The 16,955-nt window shown below is 48.5% G+C and overlaps 2 protein-coding genes across 4 annotated transcripts; both read left to right on the plus strand.

Annotated features, from left to right (window-relative positions):
• Positions 1–69: 69 nt before the first annotated feature.
• Positions 70–9,749, plus strand: tud (tudor domain containing protein). 2 transcript variants are annotated; one of them, XM_001360386.4, is made up of 10 exons: positions 70–607; positions 863–1,264; positions 1,338–1,856; positions 1,917–2,744; positions 2,815–3,854; positions 3,923–4,758; positions 4,824–5,055; positions 5,116–5,315; positions 5,375–8,922; positions 8,992–9,749. In XM_001360386.4, the coding sequence occupies exons 2-9, from the start codon at positions 887–889 to the stop codon at positions 8,905–8,907; spliced, it is 7,566 nt and encodes a 2,521-aa protein (XP_001360423.3). In that variant the 5' UTR covers positions 70–607; positions 863–886; the 3' UTR covers positions 8,908–8,922; positions 8,992–9,749. The 2 variants fall into 2 exon arrangements, with proteins under 2 accessions (XP_001360423.3, XP_033233608.1); XM_033377717.1 differs by having other exon boundaries at positions 5,375–9,749.
• A 704-nt stretch (positions 9,750–10,453) lies between these two features.
• Lapsyn (Leucine-rich repeat activity-regulated protein at synapses) lies at positions 10,454–16,792 on the plus strand. 2 transcript variants are annotated; one of them, XM_001360387.4, is made up of 7 exons: positions 10,454–10,754; positions 14,912–15,106; positions 15,388–15,531; positions 15,596–15,800; positions 15,864–16,049; positions 16,138–16,293; positions 16,362–16,792. In XM_001360387.4, exons 2-7 carry the CDS (start codon positions 14,915–14,917, stop codon positions 16,529–16,531), a joined length of 1,053 nt encoding a protein of 350 aa, XP_001360424.3. In that variant the 5' UTR covers positions 10,454–10,754; positions 14,912–14,914; the 3' UTR covers positions 16,532–16,792. The 2 variants fall into 2 exon arrangements, with proteins under 2 accessions (XP_001360424.3, XP_033233613.1); XM_033377722.1 differs by having other exon boundaries at positions 10,454–10,745.
• The last annotated feature ends 163 nt before the right edge of the window (positions 16,793–16,955 follow it).

Here is a 16,955-nt window from a genome sequence, read left to right on the forward strand (position 1 = left end):
GTCAGTATATTTGCGGTATATTTTCTAAATGAGACGGTATATTTTGGTATATTTCTGAGGGTCGGACGGTATATCTTAAATCCGCGATCATGTGGCAACCCTGTCAGTCGTCGTTGTCAAGTGGAAAAGTTGGTTGATAATTTCTTTTTGATTTAATATTTCGCGTTGATTAATTGCTTTTTTCTAATGTTATAACTACAACGAATCACACTAAACATAGTTTGCGCTTGCAGAGCAGGCATTTTACGAGGACTAAAAGAAATTCAAAAGACTGAAACCATTCAATCGCTGCACCTGTACACAGACGTGAACGGGTGTGCATCGCGATTTCTAATCACTCGCAAGAGACTTTCTTCCACACTAAGCAGCCAGAAGAGCGCCAGCGCCCGCGAACCGCAAAGCAACAGTAACCGCAGCCATACATATACGGAAAACTGTTAAACCCTAAACGCCGTCCAATTAAATAACCAGAGCAGCAGACTTGCTATATTAACTTCCAAAGAGAGAGAAGTGGGGAGGAGAGGTACCTCTGGCCACCTGGCTGGCGGTCGGCATAGGGCAGGGCGTTATTTCATAGTTTCGCTTTGGACAACGACGACGACAAGACGTAAGTTAATTGTTAACAACAGTTTCTTTTTTTTGCATATATTTGCCGAAAAATTGGCGACTCACACACACGCACAGCTGAACACACAGTTAGGTTTTAGAGCTGCCAAGCCGTGCCAAATTTGACATAACGGTGCATTCCCTTCATGTTTTCTATAAAAGCATACTTTTTGCAAAATTGTGACTGTGTGCAAACACACACAGATATTAAAAAATTGTTTAACTCAGCTGCATTTCTTGAAACTATATTTTCCAGCGAACAAAACCAACAGAAGCCACAATGAACGGGCAGCCACATTTTGGCGGAGGTAGCAGCTCGATATTGAACCTGCACATTACGCATCTCGATCACATTGGCCCCTATCTGAAGGTCTATGGCCAGATCAATCGCGATGCTGCATTATTGATTACCAAACGCATTGAGAATGTGCTGCCCACATGCTTTGCCATCGAGCCCACATGGTCCATCGAGCGGGTGCAGGCCCTGCTCACCCTCGGCACAGTGTGCGTGTTGAAGCAGACAAACGGGGCAGCTCCCGGGGACACGGAGTACATGCGAGTGCGTGTGTTGAGCGCCACTCCGGATGGAAACAAGCGTATGCACGTCGAGATAGAGTACCTCGATTACGGTTTCAGACGAACTGTGAGCAGCCACGACGTGAGTACCACCGATCGACCAGAACCGCTCCGAGTATCAGCAGAATATCTAACGTGTGTTCTTTCTTTTCCAGTTAATGTTCCTTAAGCAGCCGAAGCTTCTTCTGAACATCCCCATTCTCTGCTCACAGTACATTGTGCTGGGCATTTGCGCCGAATGGGACCGGAGTGACCTGGAAACTGTGCATCAATTGATTGTCAACCAGACCGTGCAGCTTACCATCGATCCCACCCAGATCTGTGGCCAGTCCTTTGCCAGTGTGCGCTGGAAGGACTTCGATTTGACTGAGTTTCTGGTGCAACAGAAACAAATTGGGGCTCCGGTGGCCACTCAACTGATGCTCGATCACTGCAAGAAGCTGTGGAGGGATGCTCCACAGTCGCCAGTTACGGAGTACAACAACAACAACATAATAAGTTCGAGCAGTGCCTTTAAAACTCCCACGGATGTGGCACGTGAGCAGCTGGCTGCTCGGCGTTCCCTGTCCGCTCGCTTAGAGATGCAACGCGTCGTTTCCGCGACCCCCTTGAGTGTGCTGAATCCAGCCGCCGCTGACTACTCTCCCAAGCAGCAGCAACCTTTAGCAAATTTGGTAACGACTTAAAGATTATTGCCCCAATCTCCGATCTGAATATGTTCACGACCTTTGCAGACAAATGTGATGGCGCCGCTTGGCCAGATGCCACCTCAATCCCTGGCCAATACTCAAAAGCCCAACTATGAGGCGACCCATTCCTTTAACGATTCTTATGTGCCCAAAGTCGACGCCAAACAGCAGGTCTATAATTACTATAATGTTCGTATGAACAAGCCGGCGCCCAAGGCCGTGATGCTGCAGCCGTTTATGCAGGCACAAAACCCGACAGGCAGCTACGCCCCGATGGCTTATGCACCGGCACGCTTCACACCACCACCGCCACAGGCGAGCGTACAGCGGCCATCAGCACAGCAGCGCACCATTCCGGCCTTCAGGACCACCAGCCTGACACTGGGCCTGACCTACGATGTGCACGTAAGCTATGTGGAGAACGGACCGCATCTGTTCTGGGTGCAGCTGAAGAGCACCGCCAAAGAGCTGGATGCCATGATGGAGCAGATTGAGAGGATGCGCCTGCAGCCGCTACCCCAATCACCTGAGGTGGGCTCTGCCTGCGTGGCACGCTTCTCTCAGGATGGTAATTTCTATCGTGCCTTGGTCAGCTCCATCAAGGAGCAGCGCTTCCGGGTTGTCTACGTGGACTACGGAAACTCGGAAGTGCTGCCATCGAAAGATGTCTACCAAATACCCACGGAGCTGCTGCAGATCAAGCCATTTGCCTACCGCTTTGCCCTGGCCGGAATCAAGGAGATCGAACCCATTGACGAGAGCATGAAGCAGATCTTCAAGAACTCGGCTCTGTATAAGGACTTCCAATTGACGGTGCAGCAGCCTGAGAGTGTGGGTTCGATGCAGACCTGTCATCTCTTAGACAGCTTTAGAGTGAGTCGGAACGAATGAGTGTGCCATTTCAATGAACCACAACTAACGTTAAGGAGTTTCCCCATTTCAGGGCAGGAATATACTGGCAGAGCTGAAGCAGCAGAAGAGCTCGCTTCAGGAATACGAAAAGGCGGACCATCTGGTAAACGACGACGAGGTGGAAATCCGCTATATTGACTCGCCCAGCAACTTCTACGTGCAGAAGGTGGCCAACATCGCGCAGTTTCAAGTGCTGATGGATAATATGTTCACGTACTACAACATCAACCAAAAGGTACCCGACAAACTCACCCTGGGTGCCCCCTGCATCGTCAAATGCGATCAGGAGTGGTATCGTGCAGAGATCCTGCGTGTCGATGACTCTGTAATTGTGCGGCACGTGGACTTCGGCTACGAGCAGACGGTGAAGCGCCATCTGATCGGGCACATTGCCAAGGAGCATCTGAAGATGCCCCGCCAGGCTATCAAGTGCTGCCTGAAGGGCTTCGAGCAAAGCGAGCTGGGCCAGGATAAAATCACCGACCAGTTCGAGATGCTGGCCGAAGAATCGAACATCCGACGTCGCACCTTCAATGTGCGCGTCTTTCGCATCGAGCCAGACGGCCTGAATGTTGTAAATCTTCTCGCCAAGAACTTGAACGTCATGAAGAAGCTGTACAAGCTGTCTATGCCCTTTGACAAGTACCTATCACTGGAGAAGGGTCAATTCAATGGCAATACCACGCGGGCCGAGTCTGTGGTCTCCTCCGAATTGGACAAGGACCTGATTCTCAACTCCACCAGTATCGTGGAGAGCGAGGAACGCCAACAGCATCAGCAGCAGAAACAGCCATTGCCACAACTACTGCAGCAGCAGCAGCAGACAGTCCGAGGCAAGAGCTCCAGTGACTGGGACAAACGCAGCTCATCGTCGGCCAACTCGAAGGATAGCAAGCATCCCCAGCAGCTGCAGAAAATCGAGCGTAACTTGGACTCCAACTTTGACAGCCAGAGCACAGGCAGCCACAACAGTGCCGGAAGTTCGCCACGCAAGGGCAGCCGACAGAACGGACGCAGTCAGACACAGTCGCCGCGGCTGCTGAATGGAAACTCAGAGGCAAATAAAAACAGGTGAGTAGGTGCTTGGTTTTCATGACTCGTCGTCGCATTATTAATTCGGTGCATTCGGTCTTTGGCAGACGCTTCAGCAACAGTCAGTCGCCGCGCAAGGAGCCACAGTCTTCGCAGCAGCAACGTAATCAGCCCAATCAGCGTTCACAGAATGCCCCCCAGGGCTTTGCACAGAATCCTCAAAGACAGAAGTCCACTTTGGATGGAGGCAGCATCTCCTCCAAGCGCTCCAGCGGCGTGGAGAGTGGCGCGAGCTCTGCCAGCGAATCGGCAGTGGCCGGCAAGTCTGAAAAGTATGTGCCCCTGGACAAGGCATACTCCCTGCAGGACATGAAAACCACTGGAAAGGAGGCCGTCAGCTTGTCCTGGTGGGTATCGCCATTCCAGTTTTATGTTGTGACAAAGTCGGCGGCAGCCAAATACGACGGTCTGCTGCGCGAAATGAGACAATTCTATCGTCAAAAGTCACACCAGCCACTCCAGCTGAAGGTCGGCTCCACGGTGGTGGTGCGTCAGCGCAGAGACAATGCCATCCTCCGGGGCACGGTCACCGCTTGCAACCATATGATGCGCAAGTATCGTGTCTTCTGCGTGGACACGGGCAGCCTGATCACCGTCACCTCCGAGGATGTCTGGCAACTGGAGCAGCGGTTCGCCAATGCCCCCTGCCTGGTCCATCGCTGCAGTTTCCATAGCGTGGTGACCAACTACGATAACTTGTACATTGTGGATCGCATGGAGAAGTTTGTGCCGGTCAATGCCAGAGTCGAGTGCGAGTTCTTGTCCAAGCAGCAGATCAGCAACTCAAACAGCAGCTGCTCCTACACCGTCAACATGTATGTCAATGGCTCTTCGCTGAGGGATACGCTGGTCAAGGAGAAGTTCCTCACCGAAGTGGCGCCAGGTAGGGACTACTTTTTCCCCGTCAGGTGCTACTGAACCTACCTTTCCAATTCCTCTCTATTGCAGAGGTGCGTGTGAGTCTGCTGGCTGGTCAGCAGGTGCGCGGAAAGTTTACCTCCGTTCGGGATATGACCAACTTCAAGATACAGCTGGACTACTGCCACGATGTGAGTTTCCTCTGCAGTTACGATGATACCAAGTTCGTCAAGTCAAACCCCGATATGGCCCGGCGCTTCAAGGAGTACTACGAGGGCAAATCCTATGCCTTAAATGTGAAGCACGTCTGTGAGAACAATATGTAAATTGTGGCCAATCAATTGTCGAGTCAGGATCTAACCTATTTCATTCTTTTGTGCAGTATTCATCTGCGCCCCGTAATGCCGCTATTCAAGGAAGACCGCAAAGCCTTCGTCTGCAGCTATCCCGTGGTTCTCAGCAGCTTCAAGGCGCTAGTTGTCCACGCTGCCAAGCCATACCGCGTGTTTGTACAGCCCCTGGCCATCGAATCGGCTATGCAGACGCTGCTCGACGAAATGTACGAGTTTTACGAGGCCAAAGGCAAGTAATCCCCATAAGGAACTCGAACATAATCCCTCAACTTTGGCCCTTCTCTCTAGGTGACTCGTTAATTAAGTTCAAACAGGGGCAGATCTGTGCCGCCCGGGGATCGGATGGGAACTGGTATAGAGCACGTATTGTGGCCAACGATTTGAATGCGCCTCGCACTGAGGTGTTCTACGTTGATTACGGCAACACGGAGGAGCTGAATCGCCAGGATATCAAGGCATTGGACGACAGATTCTATGCGAACCCCAGTGGATTCGCTGTAGAGATCAATTTACCCCTGGGCCGACCGAGCAATGAGGCAAAACTAAAGAGCCGTCTTGCAGAGTTGCTGGAGGAGCAGGTGGTCACCATTCAGCCAATTGAAGTTCGCCGCAATCACCTCATTGGCAATGTCATCACGGGCGACAATCAGAACGTGTCGGAGCGGCTGAAGGCAGAAAAACTTGTGGCCTCCCATCTGGATCTGGACTACATGCGCAAGCAGTTGGATAAGGGCAAGAGTCCCACCTACGAGTACATCGAAACCGTGGACCTGACCATGGACGATGAGGAGGACAAGCGCAGCAAGGAGAGCCGCAGCAAGTCAAGCTCGGCAAATGCCTCGCCAAAGGCCAAAAAGCCACAAAACGACAAAGAGCCAAGGAAGAAGGAGCCGTCTGCAGCCGTGCCTCCCGTTCCTGTGGCACAAATTGTAGCTGTTGAACCAGTTGCAGTGGCAGAACCATCCAAGCCAAGCTCCCCAGAACCAGCTCCGTCTGTAAGCAAAGCAAAGGAGCCAGTCAATACGATAGTGCAGGCCGAGGAGCCGCCACAGCCACCTGCACAGCCAGAGGAGGACCCCTACAAGGGTATGGAAACGGTTGTGCTCAGCCATTGCGACAATCCTGCCCACTTCTTTGTGCATCCCGTCGATCAGCTGGAGAAGCTGAATCGTATGCAGGAGAACCTGCAGATTGTGTCGCCCTCGCTGCCACCGCTGGAGAATGTCGTCGACGGAACCGATTGCGTTTCCCTCTACTCCGTCGATAAGTGCTGGTATCGCGCCAAGATCCTTGATGCCGAGCTAATGGTCCTGCTGTTCATAGATTTCGGTAACACGGATTGCGTCTCGGATACCACGGACATAAAGCAGAGCATGTTTGGCCACATGGATCCTTTCTGCTTGCCCTGTGCCCTGCCCATTGCCCCCAAGAACACACGCGATTGGGTGGATGCGGCGAATGGTATATTCAACGAGTCCTACTCCAAGATACTGCGCTACGAGTATCTCTCCCGGGGAGACTACAAGACGATCAGCTATGTTCGGCTGTACATCGATGACGAGGACGTGGCCAAGAAGCTGATTGCCGACGGCTACGCCAAGCCCCTCGAGTATGTGGCCAGCGGCTGCACTTGCTACATCTCGCACGTGAACGCCATCCGTGACTTCTACATCCAGCTGGAGCGCGACTCGAAGGCCCTGGAGCTGATCGAGATGTATTTGCGCGACAATGAGAAGACCCTCGAGCCCCTAGAGCGCTTCGAGAAGGGAGCCATCGTTGCAGCTCTCTTCGAGGACGATGAGCTGTGGTATCGTGCCGAGCTGCTCAAGCAGCTGCCCGACTCCCGCTACGAAGTGCTGTTCATTGACTACGGCAACACCTCGACCACCACCAAGTGCCTGAAGGTCTCCGAGGAGATCGCCAAACTGCCCAGCCTTTCCAAGAAGTGTTCGCTGCAGCTGCCCTTGACGCACACTGCCTGGTCCGAGGAGGCTGAAGCCAAGTTTGCCGAGCTCACCGGCGAGGGGGAGCTGGTCTTCACTACGCAGCTGCTGAAGCCAGGCGCGGATCATGTCACCATCAATCTGATGCTCGACGAGGAGAACATCATTGACCGTCTGCTACCGCTGTGCCCGAAAAGGGAGCCAACGTCATCCCTGGCAGGTTTTAGTTCCGGTTCTACTGCCACAACCAAAGCCACCATCACCCAAGTGAAAAGCGCTTCCCAAATATACCTGCAGTTGGCCGAGAAGCATGCCCTGGCAGATAGCATCTGCACAAAGCTCAACGCAGGCAAATTGCAGCCAAAGAAGGACAAGGGACACTTGGGCGAACTGTGCGTGGTTCAGTGTAAAGATGATAAGGACTTCTATCGCGGGCGAATCCTGGAACTGCTGGACAACAAATATCGCGTCTTCCTAATCGACTTTGGCATGGTTATAGAGGTCGATGATGCGCTGTACGAGACGCCCGATGAGTTCACCACGATTCTGCCCCTGGCCGAGGTGTATAGCCTCGAGCCTTGCGCCGACTTTGAAAAGAACAAATCCTTGACCACAGAATCTCTGCACGATATCTTGGAAAGCTGCGATGGTGCTGTGGTGGCAGAGATACTCGACAAGACAGCCAGTCCGCCTATTGTCCGGTTGACTATCAAAGACAAGAACGGAATGAACATTTTCGAGCAGCTGCAAAAGCTCGTGGAGGCGAAGCTGAAACTCATCCAGAAGGACAACGAGAACTCCGAGTGCATCATCTCGCACGGCCACTCGCCCAGGAGCTTCTACGTTCAGCTGAAGAAAAACTCGCAGCTTCTGGATCTGGTTGTGAAGTCGTTGCAGGGCCTAGACAAAGTTAACCTGAAGAGTCTGGATATTGCGGCAGAGGCGGCGGAGGCGGCGATGGGAGTGGCATACTCGGAGGAGGATACCTGCTTTTATCGATGCTTGATCAAGTCCGTACTGAAAGAAAAGGAATTTGTGGTGTTCCTCGTTGACTACGGCATTACTATGGCAGCCACGGAGATCTTCCAACTTCCCCGGCAGCTGGTTGATGTGCCGCCGCTGGCCCTGCACTGCCAGCTGAGTGAGATACCTGAGGATGTGCCCGACACCAAGCTAGAAGAGGCATTCGCCGCCCTGCTGGAGCAGCACTTTGGCGAGGTCTACGAGATAACCACACAGCCGAACGAGGACGATACAAAGCCACATTTGGCCAAGCTGCGCATCAACTATAAAGACTTTGCCCAGGAGCTAACCAACACAGTGGCCGGGGTACAGAAACCGCTCCAGGTGGAGCTGCACAACTGCGTTGTCGTGCAGTACGATGATCCCACCTCCTTCTACGTGCAAATGGAGGTGGATGTGCCGGCTCTGGAGCAGATGACCGACAAGCTGCTCGACACAGAACAGGAGTTGCCCGCCTTTACCGACCTGAAAGTGGGAGCCGTCTGCGTGGCCCAGTTTCCCGAGGACGAGGTCTTCTATCGTGCCCAAATCGTCAAGGTCCTGGACGAGGGCAAGTGCGAGGTGCACTTCATCGACTTTGGCAACAACGCGGTCACCGACCAGTTCCGCCAGCTGCCCGAGGAACTGGCAAAGCCGCCGCGCTACAGCAAGCACTGCGAGCTGGAGAGCGCCACCATTGCCAAGTGCAATGTGGCCGATCTGCAGAGCTTCATCGACACTCGCTTCTCCGAGACATTCCAGGTGGAGATTCTGGCCACCAAGGGCCAAGTCGCCGACAGCTGCACCCATGTCGTGAGGCTGTTCTACCAGAGCACCAGCATCAGCGAGAAGCTCCGTCTGCAGGAGAGTCAGTGAGCCCCAGTCGGACGGGTATAAAAACAAAATATTTATTTGTTGTGCTAAAGCATCCGATCTAATGCAATGTATTACCTAATTTAGATGAACGAGTCCAACTTATTCAATTAGAGGGAGAGCTCACGATTTTGTTTAGCCAAGAAGCTTCATTGATTTTTCATGGAAAACCAAAATGAATGCTAATTTTGTTTCAAATATTTGAATATGAATCAACCAACAACACATAAAAAAGTTATCCAACAAAAAACGAAAGAAAACGAACAAAAAAAAAACGAAAAAACCCTCAGAAAACGTATAAAAACAAACGAAAAATGTTTAAAAAAACTGAAAAAAAAAAATTGAAATTTAGAAAAAATTTAAACTAACGAAAGAATGTTAGCCGCATGGTGAATGCAGAACGATTTAATTTAAATTGCTCAACCTTTTGTAAACACATTTTACATTATCAACGAAAGGGGAATTGGAGTGGAGCTCGGAGAAGGACATTCCCCTGGGAATTATTTATTTTTTTTCCTTTAAAACTATTTAAACCCCAGCTTGGGGGACTTTATTCTCTATTCTTTACTCAATTAACCAACTCAAGAATCGCCTGATTTCATTTCCAAATATTGCTTTTGGATTATACTTTTCATCTATTCAAATGATAGCATCATGAAAATCAAAGACTAAAAAAATCTACTGGTAACCAGAGTAAACAAAACAAAAAAAATACAAAACTAATGGAATGTGGGTTTATGTATTAAAACCTTTAATCACATGTCATATTTTTCTACCATTTCTTTTTCATGTTGTGAACAAACAAATATTAAAAGCAAGAAAATAAATCGCGATTGAAAGCAATAGTTTTGGTGCATTACCTGTGTATTTCTTACCTGCCCTGATCTCTCAGGTAGCAATTGGCGGTTTGGCAGGGAGGTTTGGTTCTTCCTCCAGATAGGATTTGTGGTTCCATGGAAATGCATTTGTGGAATATCACTGCGTTTTTCACATGTCCCGATCATGCGGCCAAGACATCAGCCTGTCAGAGGGAGTCGCGCCTTGATAAGAACGGAATTATGGTAAGGTGTCTGTCTGCAACCATTTATGACATGGCTTAAGCTCTCATTTTCGTTATCATTCATCAAGATACCGAGTATCGTATATGAAATATGACTACTATTTACATATGTATATATTTCCTGCTGGCCAACGTGGATGCTTCATTAAGAAAGGGGTCCCTCCTCCCGTTTTAGCGATGAGATTAGCGTTTTATTGCTAATTGGATGAGTGGCGGGCCAAAACCACAAATATGTACGTATCAACAGAATATACAACAATAATATCAGGCTGTCAAAGCCCCGAAAACATTTCAATCAGCGTTATCAGAAAACGCATTCAGAGAGAGAGAGAGAGAGAGAAAGACCGAGAGAGGGAGAGAGTGATCACTGCTCTCTTGAGTTTTCCCGTGCATTACGGTCTCTGTGTGCGTGCTTTATCAGAGTTTTCGCTGTGGCTCGTGTGCTCGTCCCGCCGTACTGTTCTCGGTTCTGTTCTCTTCGCTGCGATCGTTTCAATTCCATGTCTGCGGTTGAATTGAACGGTTCCGGTTGACTCTGTTGCTCCGTAACGGTCGCTACGATATCTTTTTCCCCCACTCTCTTGTCCCCACGTAAATAATATCATATTTTGTGCTAATTGAAAATCATCACAAATTAAACGAAACGAAATCTGTGTACAAAAACTGATTATGTGTGGAAAGATACGGCAATGAGTGAAGTGAAACAATGATCCTGCTCAAGGATAATCCTCGAACGCATTAAATGGGATTACTATACCTCAAAAATTGGATTACCTAAACTGTAAGAAAAGTAAGTAAGAACCGTATAGTACTTAGGTTCCTGTACATTTGTGTTGTGTTCCACTCGAAATGGAGGTCTGGCTACGGGTTATCATTTACTACTACAACAACTACATAATAGTGTTCGGCTCTCGTAGATTGCACAACAGCTGCGCCAAGCACTTGGGGTACATTAGATTTTCTAATCAGGAAACTTAGCATTGACACAGCAACAGAGTAGACCCGGCTCTGCTTTTTCTGAGTTCCACGAAGAGAGTCCGTCTCCCAGGCAGCATAATGCGATAGAACCGCAGTTAAATTGGTTTCAATTAGGGGAGAATAAGCAGATTACGCTGGGGAGACTGCAGACTCCGCACAGAAAGAAATGCTCTAGAGAGAACCAGAGTGCGTCTGTTTATACAGTCATTAACTCTCTGTAAGCACAAAGACCAAAAACACCTGCTTATCAACAAGGGGAATCTTGTTCTACAATCAGAGTTCTACAAACAGAAAGAGGTAGAATATCAGTTGATGAACCTAGTGCTTTCAGACCGCCGTCTTATAAACATTAAATTGTAGAACAAAAATATGTAATCTGACAATGAAACAATATGTTCCAGGAATTACTACCTATGAGAAAGGCAAGTCCAGTATCAACAAAAACTTGAGCTCATCTTCTACCTTCCCTTAAGGTAAGACGATCTTTTCCTTTAGTATTCCGAAACCCCGCCCAAAGTGCCCTCGCCAGCCAGCCAGCCAGCCAGCTACTGGGAGAGTTACTGCCCTCCACTTGCATAGGGCTCCGCTCCACTCAACTTTCAATAAGCGATGGAACGGTATGGACTGTTTTGTTTCTGTTCGGATCGGTATTTTCCGTCTCGGGCGAATGTTGTCTTGATTGTATTTAATTGAAATAAATGAACGACGCTCTTTTTTATTGCTCCACCATTCTTGTGGCTGTTGTTTTTGTTGTTGGTGCCGTTTCAATTAAGTCTTATTTTTTTTTGTTGTTCTTGGCATCGCTGTTATAATTTGGAAAGACCTTTACAGCCAAGTCAGCCGATAAGAGGAGCACGTCAAGTGCTCCGATAAGATTCACTTTTTATTCCGCCAGTACACTTATTACTCAATGCTCTTTCCGGAGAACGCAGGAGGTAACAGAGCAAGTTTGAGTACTCCGGACATGACACACACTCGGATGATGTTTCATCACAGCATCAGGGAAAAGTCCAAACAGATAAATCTTTATCGCTGGCCTGAGAAACGAGAATAAATCTTCGCCCCTCCGGCACACACCTGTTGAGGGGAGGACGGCGGCGCCCTGCAGAGAGATATAGAAGCGTCTGAGCACAGATATAGATATGTCATATACATATGTATCATCGTGCGACGCCCACAATGTGTGACAGGGACTATCAGAAGAGCACATAAATCCATTCACAAATGTTTAGAATGTTATTAAAATATTTGAGACTAATTTCGAGTGTTTTCGTGCCTCCCATTTTTTAGGGGATTCTCGATTTCTTGTTGCCTTCGTTATTCCCATAATCGCTTGGGCATCGGGCTCTAAGCAGATAAATAATTTTCCCGGTTTCATATTTATCAAACGAGCATCGGGACAGGCTGCAATCCGTTGGCCGACAGTTGTCGGGAGGTGGAAACTGTCTTGGACCGATCCGATCCGATCCGACTCTATCCGATACGTAACCCATTTCTGCCACCCCATTCGCATTTCCTATTGTTTGTCTGCTGTTTGTGGCAGCAGCCCCTTGATTGAGCCTAATATATAAATAAATATGGGAACAAATGCGGCCAAAGTGGAAAGCATAAATTCTGACCCACACCAAATACAACAATGCTAGCCGTAGCCGTAGCCGTAGCCGTAGCCGTAGGGCTAGGGATTCATTCAGATCCGTTGATTAAAGGGGGAGACCTCTTTTATGGCGTATGCCTGGAGTGAAGTGGATCTCCATTTGCTGCCCCTAGATCATCGTTGGCATTAGCCCTTTTTATGGCCAATTCCTTTGAATTTGAATTCGATTTCGAGCCCCCCACAAGAATGTGATATTAAAAACCGACACGGAAAAGTAAGGGCATAAAAGTTGTTGGATTTGAGTCCATCCCATTCCATCGCCTGTGCCATAAGTTTGCAGTTGGCTCCCACTGTTTATATCTGTATCTTCCTCTTGCCGCTGGTGCTGTTGTATCTTTTGGGGTTTCTTTCTGCTTAATTTTAATTTAAATATATGAAATATATTTATAGCCATTGTTGCGGTTGCTGTCAGTCCCAAAAAGTGTGGAAATAGCTTCAATATTTCTGTTCATATTTTCAGCTTCTTCTTTTTGGCGATTCGACGGGCTCTAATGACAGAGGTACCCCCCGCACTCGCACACGCGCTCACTGGGTGGGAAAAGTGTGCCTCCAAATGCCGCGCAGCAGACTTTCGGCCAGCACTGTTCGGAGCCATATTGCTCTCAAGTGGAGCGCAAGAATTTTTGGTCAAAGGCCAACACCCAAGTCATCAAACGAAAAATGGGAAATGGGAATAATGGGGAATTATGACTGTCTTGAACTATATGTGGCCCATGAATCATTGTTAAAGAGTGGTGAACACCCTTAGTATGACCCAACACAATCTAACTAACTTTAAAATTGATTGGCCTGCCTTTGTTTCCTTCTGTAAATGGCGAAAACACCCCGATGTTATCGGCCAGATGGGGCTTTGTTGGCTTACTTCTGCCACTTGGTGATTTGCCAATATAAATGGATGGATAACATGGTCATTCATCATTTATTGGCCTGAACAAACTGAACTTCAAGTGCAGGCTTATGGCTTTTGCAAACGTTGACAGACCTTCGCTTTTCCATGTAATACTACTCCCAGCTCCAGCTGAAGCAGCGCAATTAGCCCGAATGTCACAAGGCGCCGCCTTCCGACCCTCGACAGCCTCAGCCCCAGCCCCAGCCTCAGTCTCTGCCTCAGTCCCTGCAAAATTACAATACTCAAGACATTACTCATAAGGCTCGGATATCATTTCAAATTTTCACAAAGTAAATCACGCAACTGCAAGTGATACGGGGCCCGATGGATGGCTGGAGTTGGGGTCCGAAACGTGCGATTTTCCAAGTGCATTTCAATGGGGCGTGACAGAAACATCCACAATGGGCCGAATGCTTATTCCGAGAGGGCTTACATGCCCAGATCATATCATAGTTTACCCATATATTTGGGCATACATCACGCTACGCCGATTCTGTTCTGGCCATTAATCAATTATTGTTTGCCACTTTTCCTTTTGGCAAATTGAAGGCACTTGCCGCGGATCGGATGGTTGTGGTTGTTTTTGTGGCTGTGTGATGTTGTTTCCGACACATTATGGCCTGGGCATAAAAGCATTCTAATGGAATGTCTATATGATTTATGGTTACCCTTGTTCTGTTTGATGTTGAATTAAAAGATATAGACGCACGAATATACACTGTACACCCCCATGATAAGATACAAGAAAATAGACACCGCAGGCACGTTCCGAAGACTCTTCCAGCTCTGATGTATCTATCTATGGCCGTGTGAGTCAGTTCTAATTTCGAATTGGCTAACATGATTATAGTTTTCAGCTGTTTCCGCCGCCGAATGCGGAATCATCTTTTGTCACAGCTGTAATCGAGCTTGAATGCAGGCCCCCAAAACGACACTGATTGCAGGCCTGGCCGTGGCGTATACGTAATATCCATATCACACATACGGCGGGAGAGAGCAGCTGACCTACGCCTCAGATCTGTGCTTTGTCGTGCTGCTGTATCCACGTATCTGTGGGTGGGTGGCTTACATTTGCCAGGTGCGGGAGATGCGCTTGATTGAATGCTTTCAGTCCCCCAACCAAACGAAACTAATCCAAACCCAAAAACAAACACCAACCCAGACCCAGACCCCCGGTACGGCAATGATCTTGTAATTCGTTAATTCGAAAATAAACGCTTTGACGCGCCCAAGTCCGATTGTATATTCGTTTTCGCATTGGGATGAATTTACTGTTTTAGTTTCAATCAAGAAAATAAACAAGTTAGCGCCGAAATCTATAAATGGAATGGGCCATAGGCAATGGTTCATGGGGGAGGCTAGGAAGTGACCTCTTTAATGGCTCCAGTTCCGATCGATCTATATACAAACGTTCTTCCTTTTGCAGAGCATGGAACTGCACTGGCTGCTGCCGCTGATCGTCTGCCTTTATAGTCTGAGGGCCCTGCCCCTGCCGGCTTCCGGATTCGTCATTCAGGATGAGCGGAAGTGCAAGTACGCGCGGATCGAGAAGCTGCTGCGCATCCGCTGCTACGACATGGACCTCAAAGAGGTACCCCAGAACCTCAAGACCTCGGTGGAGGTGAGTAACAGTCTCTCGGGGGTCAATCGGACTGCGATCCGTAACTTAACTCGTCATCGGCATCGACCTCGCTTCGGTCCCCCGCCCATTTAGCCTCAATTGAGCTTAATTAAAGCATAAAGAAGTTGGGGCTGCACAAACATAACCATATTATACACATGCTTCTGCATATAGTATTTGTATCCATGGGAACATCCCTAGCTCCCGTTCCATCTAGATTCCCATTCCGATTCCCATTCATAACTTTCGACTATGATTAAATGATTTGACAATTTGTGTAGGTTCTGGATCTATCGTACAATCGCATTAGAAAGCTGAAAAGTGGCTCGTTCCAGAGGTACACAGACATCAGGTTTCTGATGCTCTATGAGAATATGATCTTATCGGTGGAGCCGGGCACCTTCGAGCCGCTCACCTCGCTCCAGGTAACAACGCCATCCAATTAATCAGCGAAATGCCATTACCACCGATATCTCCTATTGATCTCAGGAAGTGGATCTCTCAAATAATGGACTCACTACGATTCCCATGGAGCTGTTCACACTGCCCAAGCTGAGAAATCTTTATATAGACAGCAACGAACTGACACATCTGGGTCTGGAGACGCTGCAGAAGCCCATCACTGCTCCCCTGGAGTATCTAAACGTGGCCAATTGTGAGCTGCAAGACCTCCCCGATCTGGGCGTACTGCCAAGTGAGTCAACCAGAGTCCCCCAATACAGCATACGAAATAACAACCCAATTCTTCTCCCTGCAGAACTTTGGCAGCTCAACGCCTCCATGAATCCTTTGACCAACTTCCAAATCGACGGCCTGGCCAACTTGTGCCATCTGCGGGTCATAGATCTGGCCAAGACGCAGCTCAGTCCGTGCAGCTGCCAGCAAGTCACCAATCACATCATGATGCTCGGCGCCAATCCAAAGTTCGTCCCCGTTTGCATGGGTAAGGCGGTGCAGCTGCAGTCGCAGTCGCAGCTGCTAATTTTGGCACATGACCAACTTCTATTTCACATTTCCATTTCCATTTTCAGAGGCTCTCAGCATAGACGCGTGTCCACTGCCCTACAATCGGACGATACACTCGGAGACATTCCGCAGTTGCCTGTCGACTGTGGACCTGGCCGTGTCGCGTAGCCTGTGGCTCTTTGCGGCCGGCTGCTTTGGCGGCGTCTGTTTTGTGCTACTGAGTGAGTAGATAGGGAAAGTCAATCGAGAGAGAATCTAATTCTAATGCCATCCTCTTCTTTCCGTACAGTTGTTATCTGGTGCGTGAGCAGGTGCCGCAAAAAACGGGCCAAGCGACGGATGAGCCAGGCCCAAAAGCGAAAGCCTTTCGTGATCTCGCCCAGAAATGCCACTAACCGTCAGCCGGAGGACGAGCCTCTTCACTGTGATACTGCCAAACCCAGCATAATAGTTCATTAGTTAGTTAGCTAGTTTTAGTGGCCAGTTATTTATTACACCTAGCCTTTAGGGTAGTTATAGGACCGTAGAAAACAGACTACTCCTCGAATTGCCATGAAACGAAAAACCAAAAACCACCAAAACACACACATATCTAAGAAAAGTGCCTTGCTCAAATGCCACCAAAGTAGTTTTTAGATATTATTAATAACATAGAACATTTAAGATTTCAAAAGAAACGACTTTTTGTAACAAGCGATAAAACAAATTTAAATAACCAGGGCTGCAAAAGTATTTTTCTGAACGAACGTAGCGCCACCTGGCGTATTTTTGTTGCAACTAGATTCAACGAAACAGTGCTGGTAAGTGCCGTTTGATTTATTTATTTAATTAAGAATTAACTGCTAACTAAGGGTTAATATATTAACAATAAAGAGAAATATAG

This window comes from Drosophila pseudoobscura, chromosome 3 (assembly GCF_009870125.1).
Source record: "Drosophila pseudoobscura strain MV-25-SWS-2005 chromosome 3, UCI_Dpse_MV25, whole genome shotgun sequence".
NCBI classification, from domain to species: Eukaryota; Metazoa; Arthropoda; class Insecta; order Diptera; family Drosophilidae; genus Drosophila; species Drosophila pseudoobscura.

What these genes read in the sequence shown, in the direction of transcription:
- tud (XM_033377717.1), top strand. Translation starts at nt 887, where the DNA reads ATGAACGGGCAGCCACATTTTGGCGGAGGTAGCAGCTCGATATTGAAC. An exon ending in TCAGAGGCAAATAAAAACAG is followed by an intron (nt 3,855 to 3,922) that starts GTGAGTAGGTGC and finishes GGTCTTTGGCAG; the next exon opens with ACGCTTCAGCAACAGTCAGT. An exon ending in CACGTCTGTGAGAACAATAT is followed by an intron (nt 5,056 to 5,115) that starts GTAAATTGTGGC and finishes TCTTTTGTGCAG; the next exon opens with TATTCATCTGCGCCCCGTAA.
- Lapsyn (XM_001360387.4), top strand. Translation starts at nt 14,915, where the DNA reads ATGGAACTGCACTGGCTGCTGCCGCTGATCGTCTGCCTTTATAGTCTG. An exon ending in CGATCTGGGCGTACTGCCAA is followed by an intron (nt 15,801 to 15,863) that starts GTGAGTCAACCA and finishes TTCTCCCTGCAG; the next exon opens with AACTTTGGCAGCTCAACGCC. An exon ending in GTTCGTCCCCGTTTGCATGG is followed by an intron (nt 16,050 to 16,137) that starts GTAAGGCGGTGC and finishes TTCCATTTTCAG; the next exon opens with AGGCTCTCAGCATAGACGCG.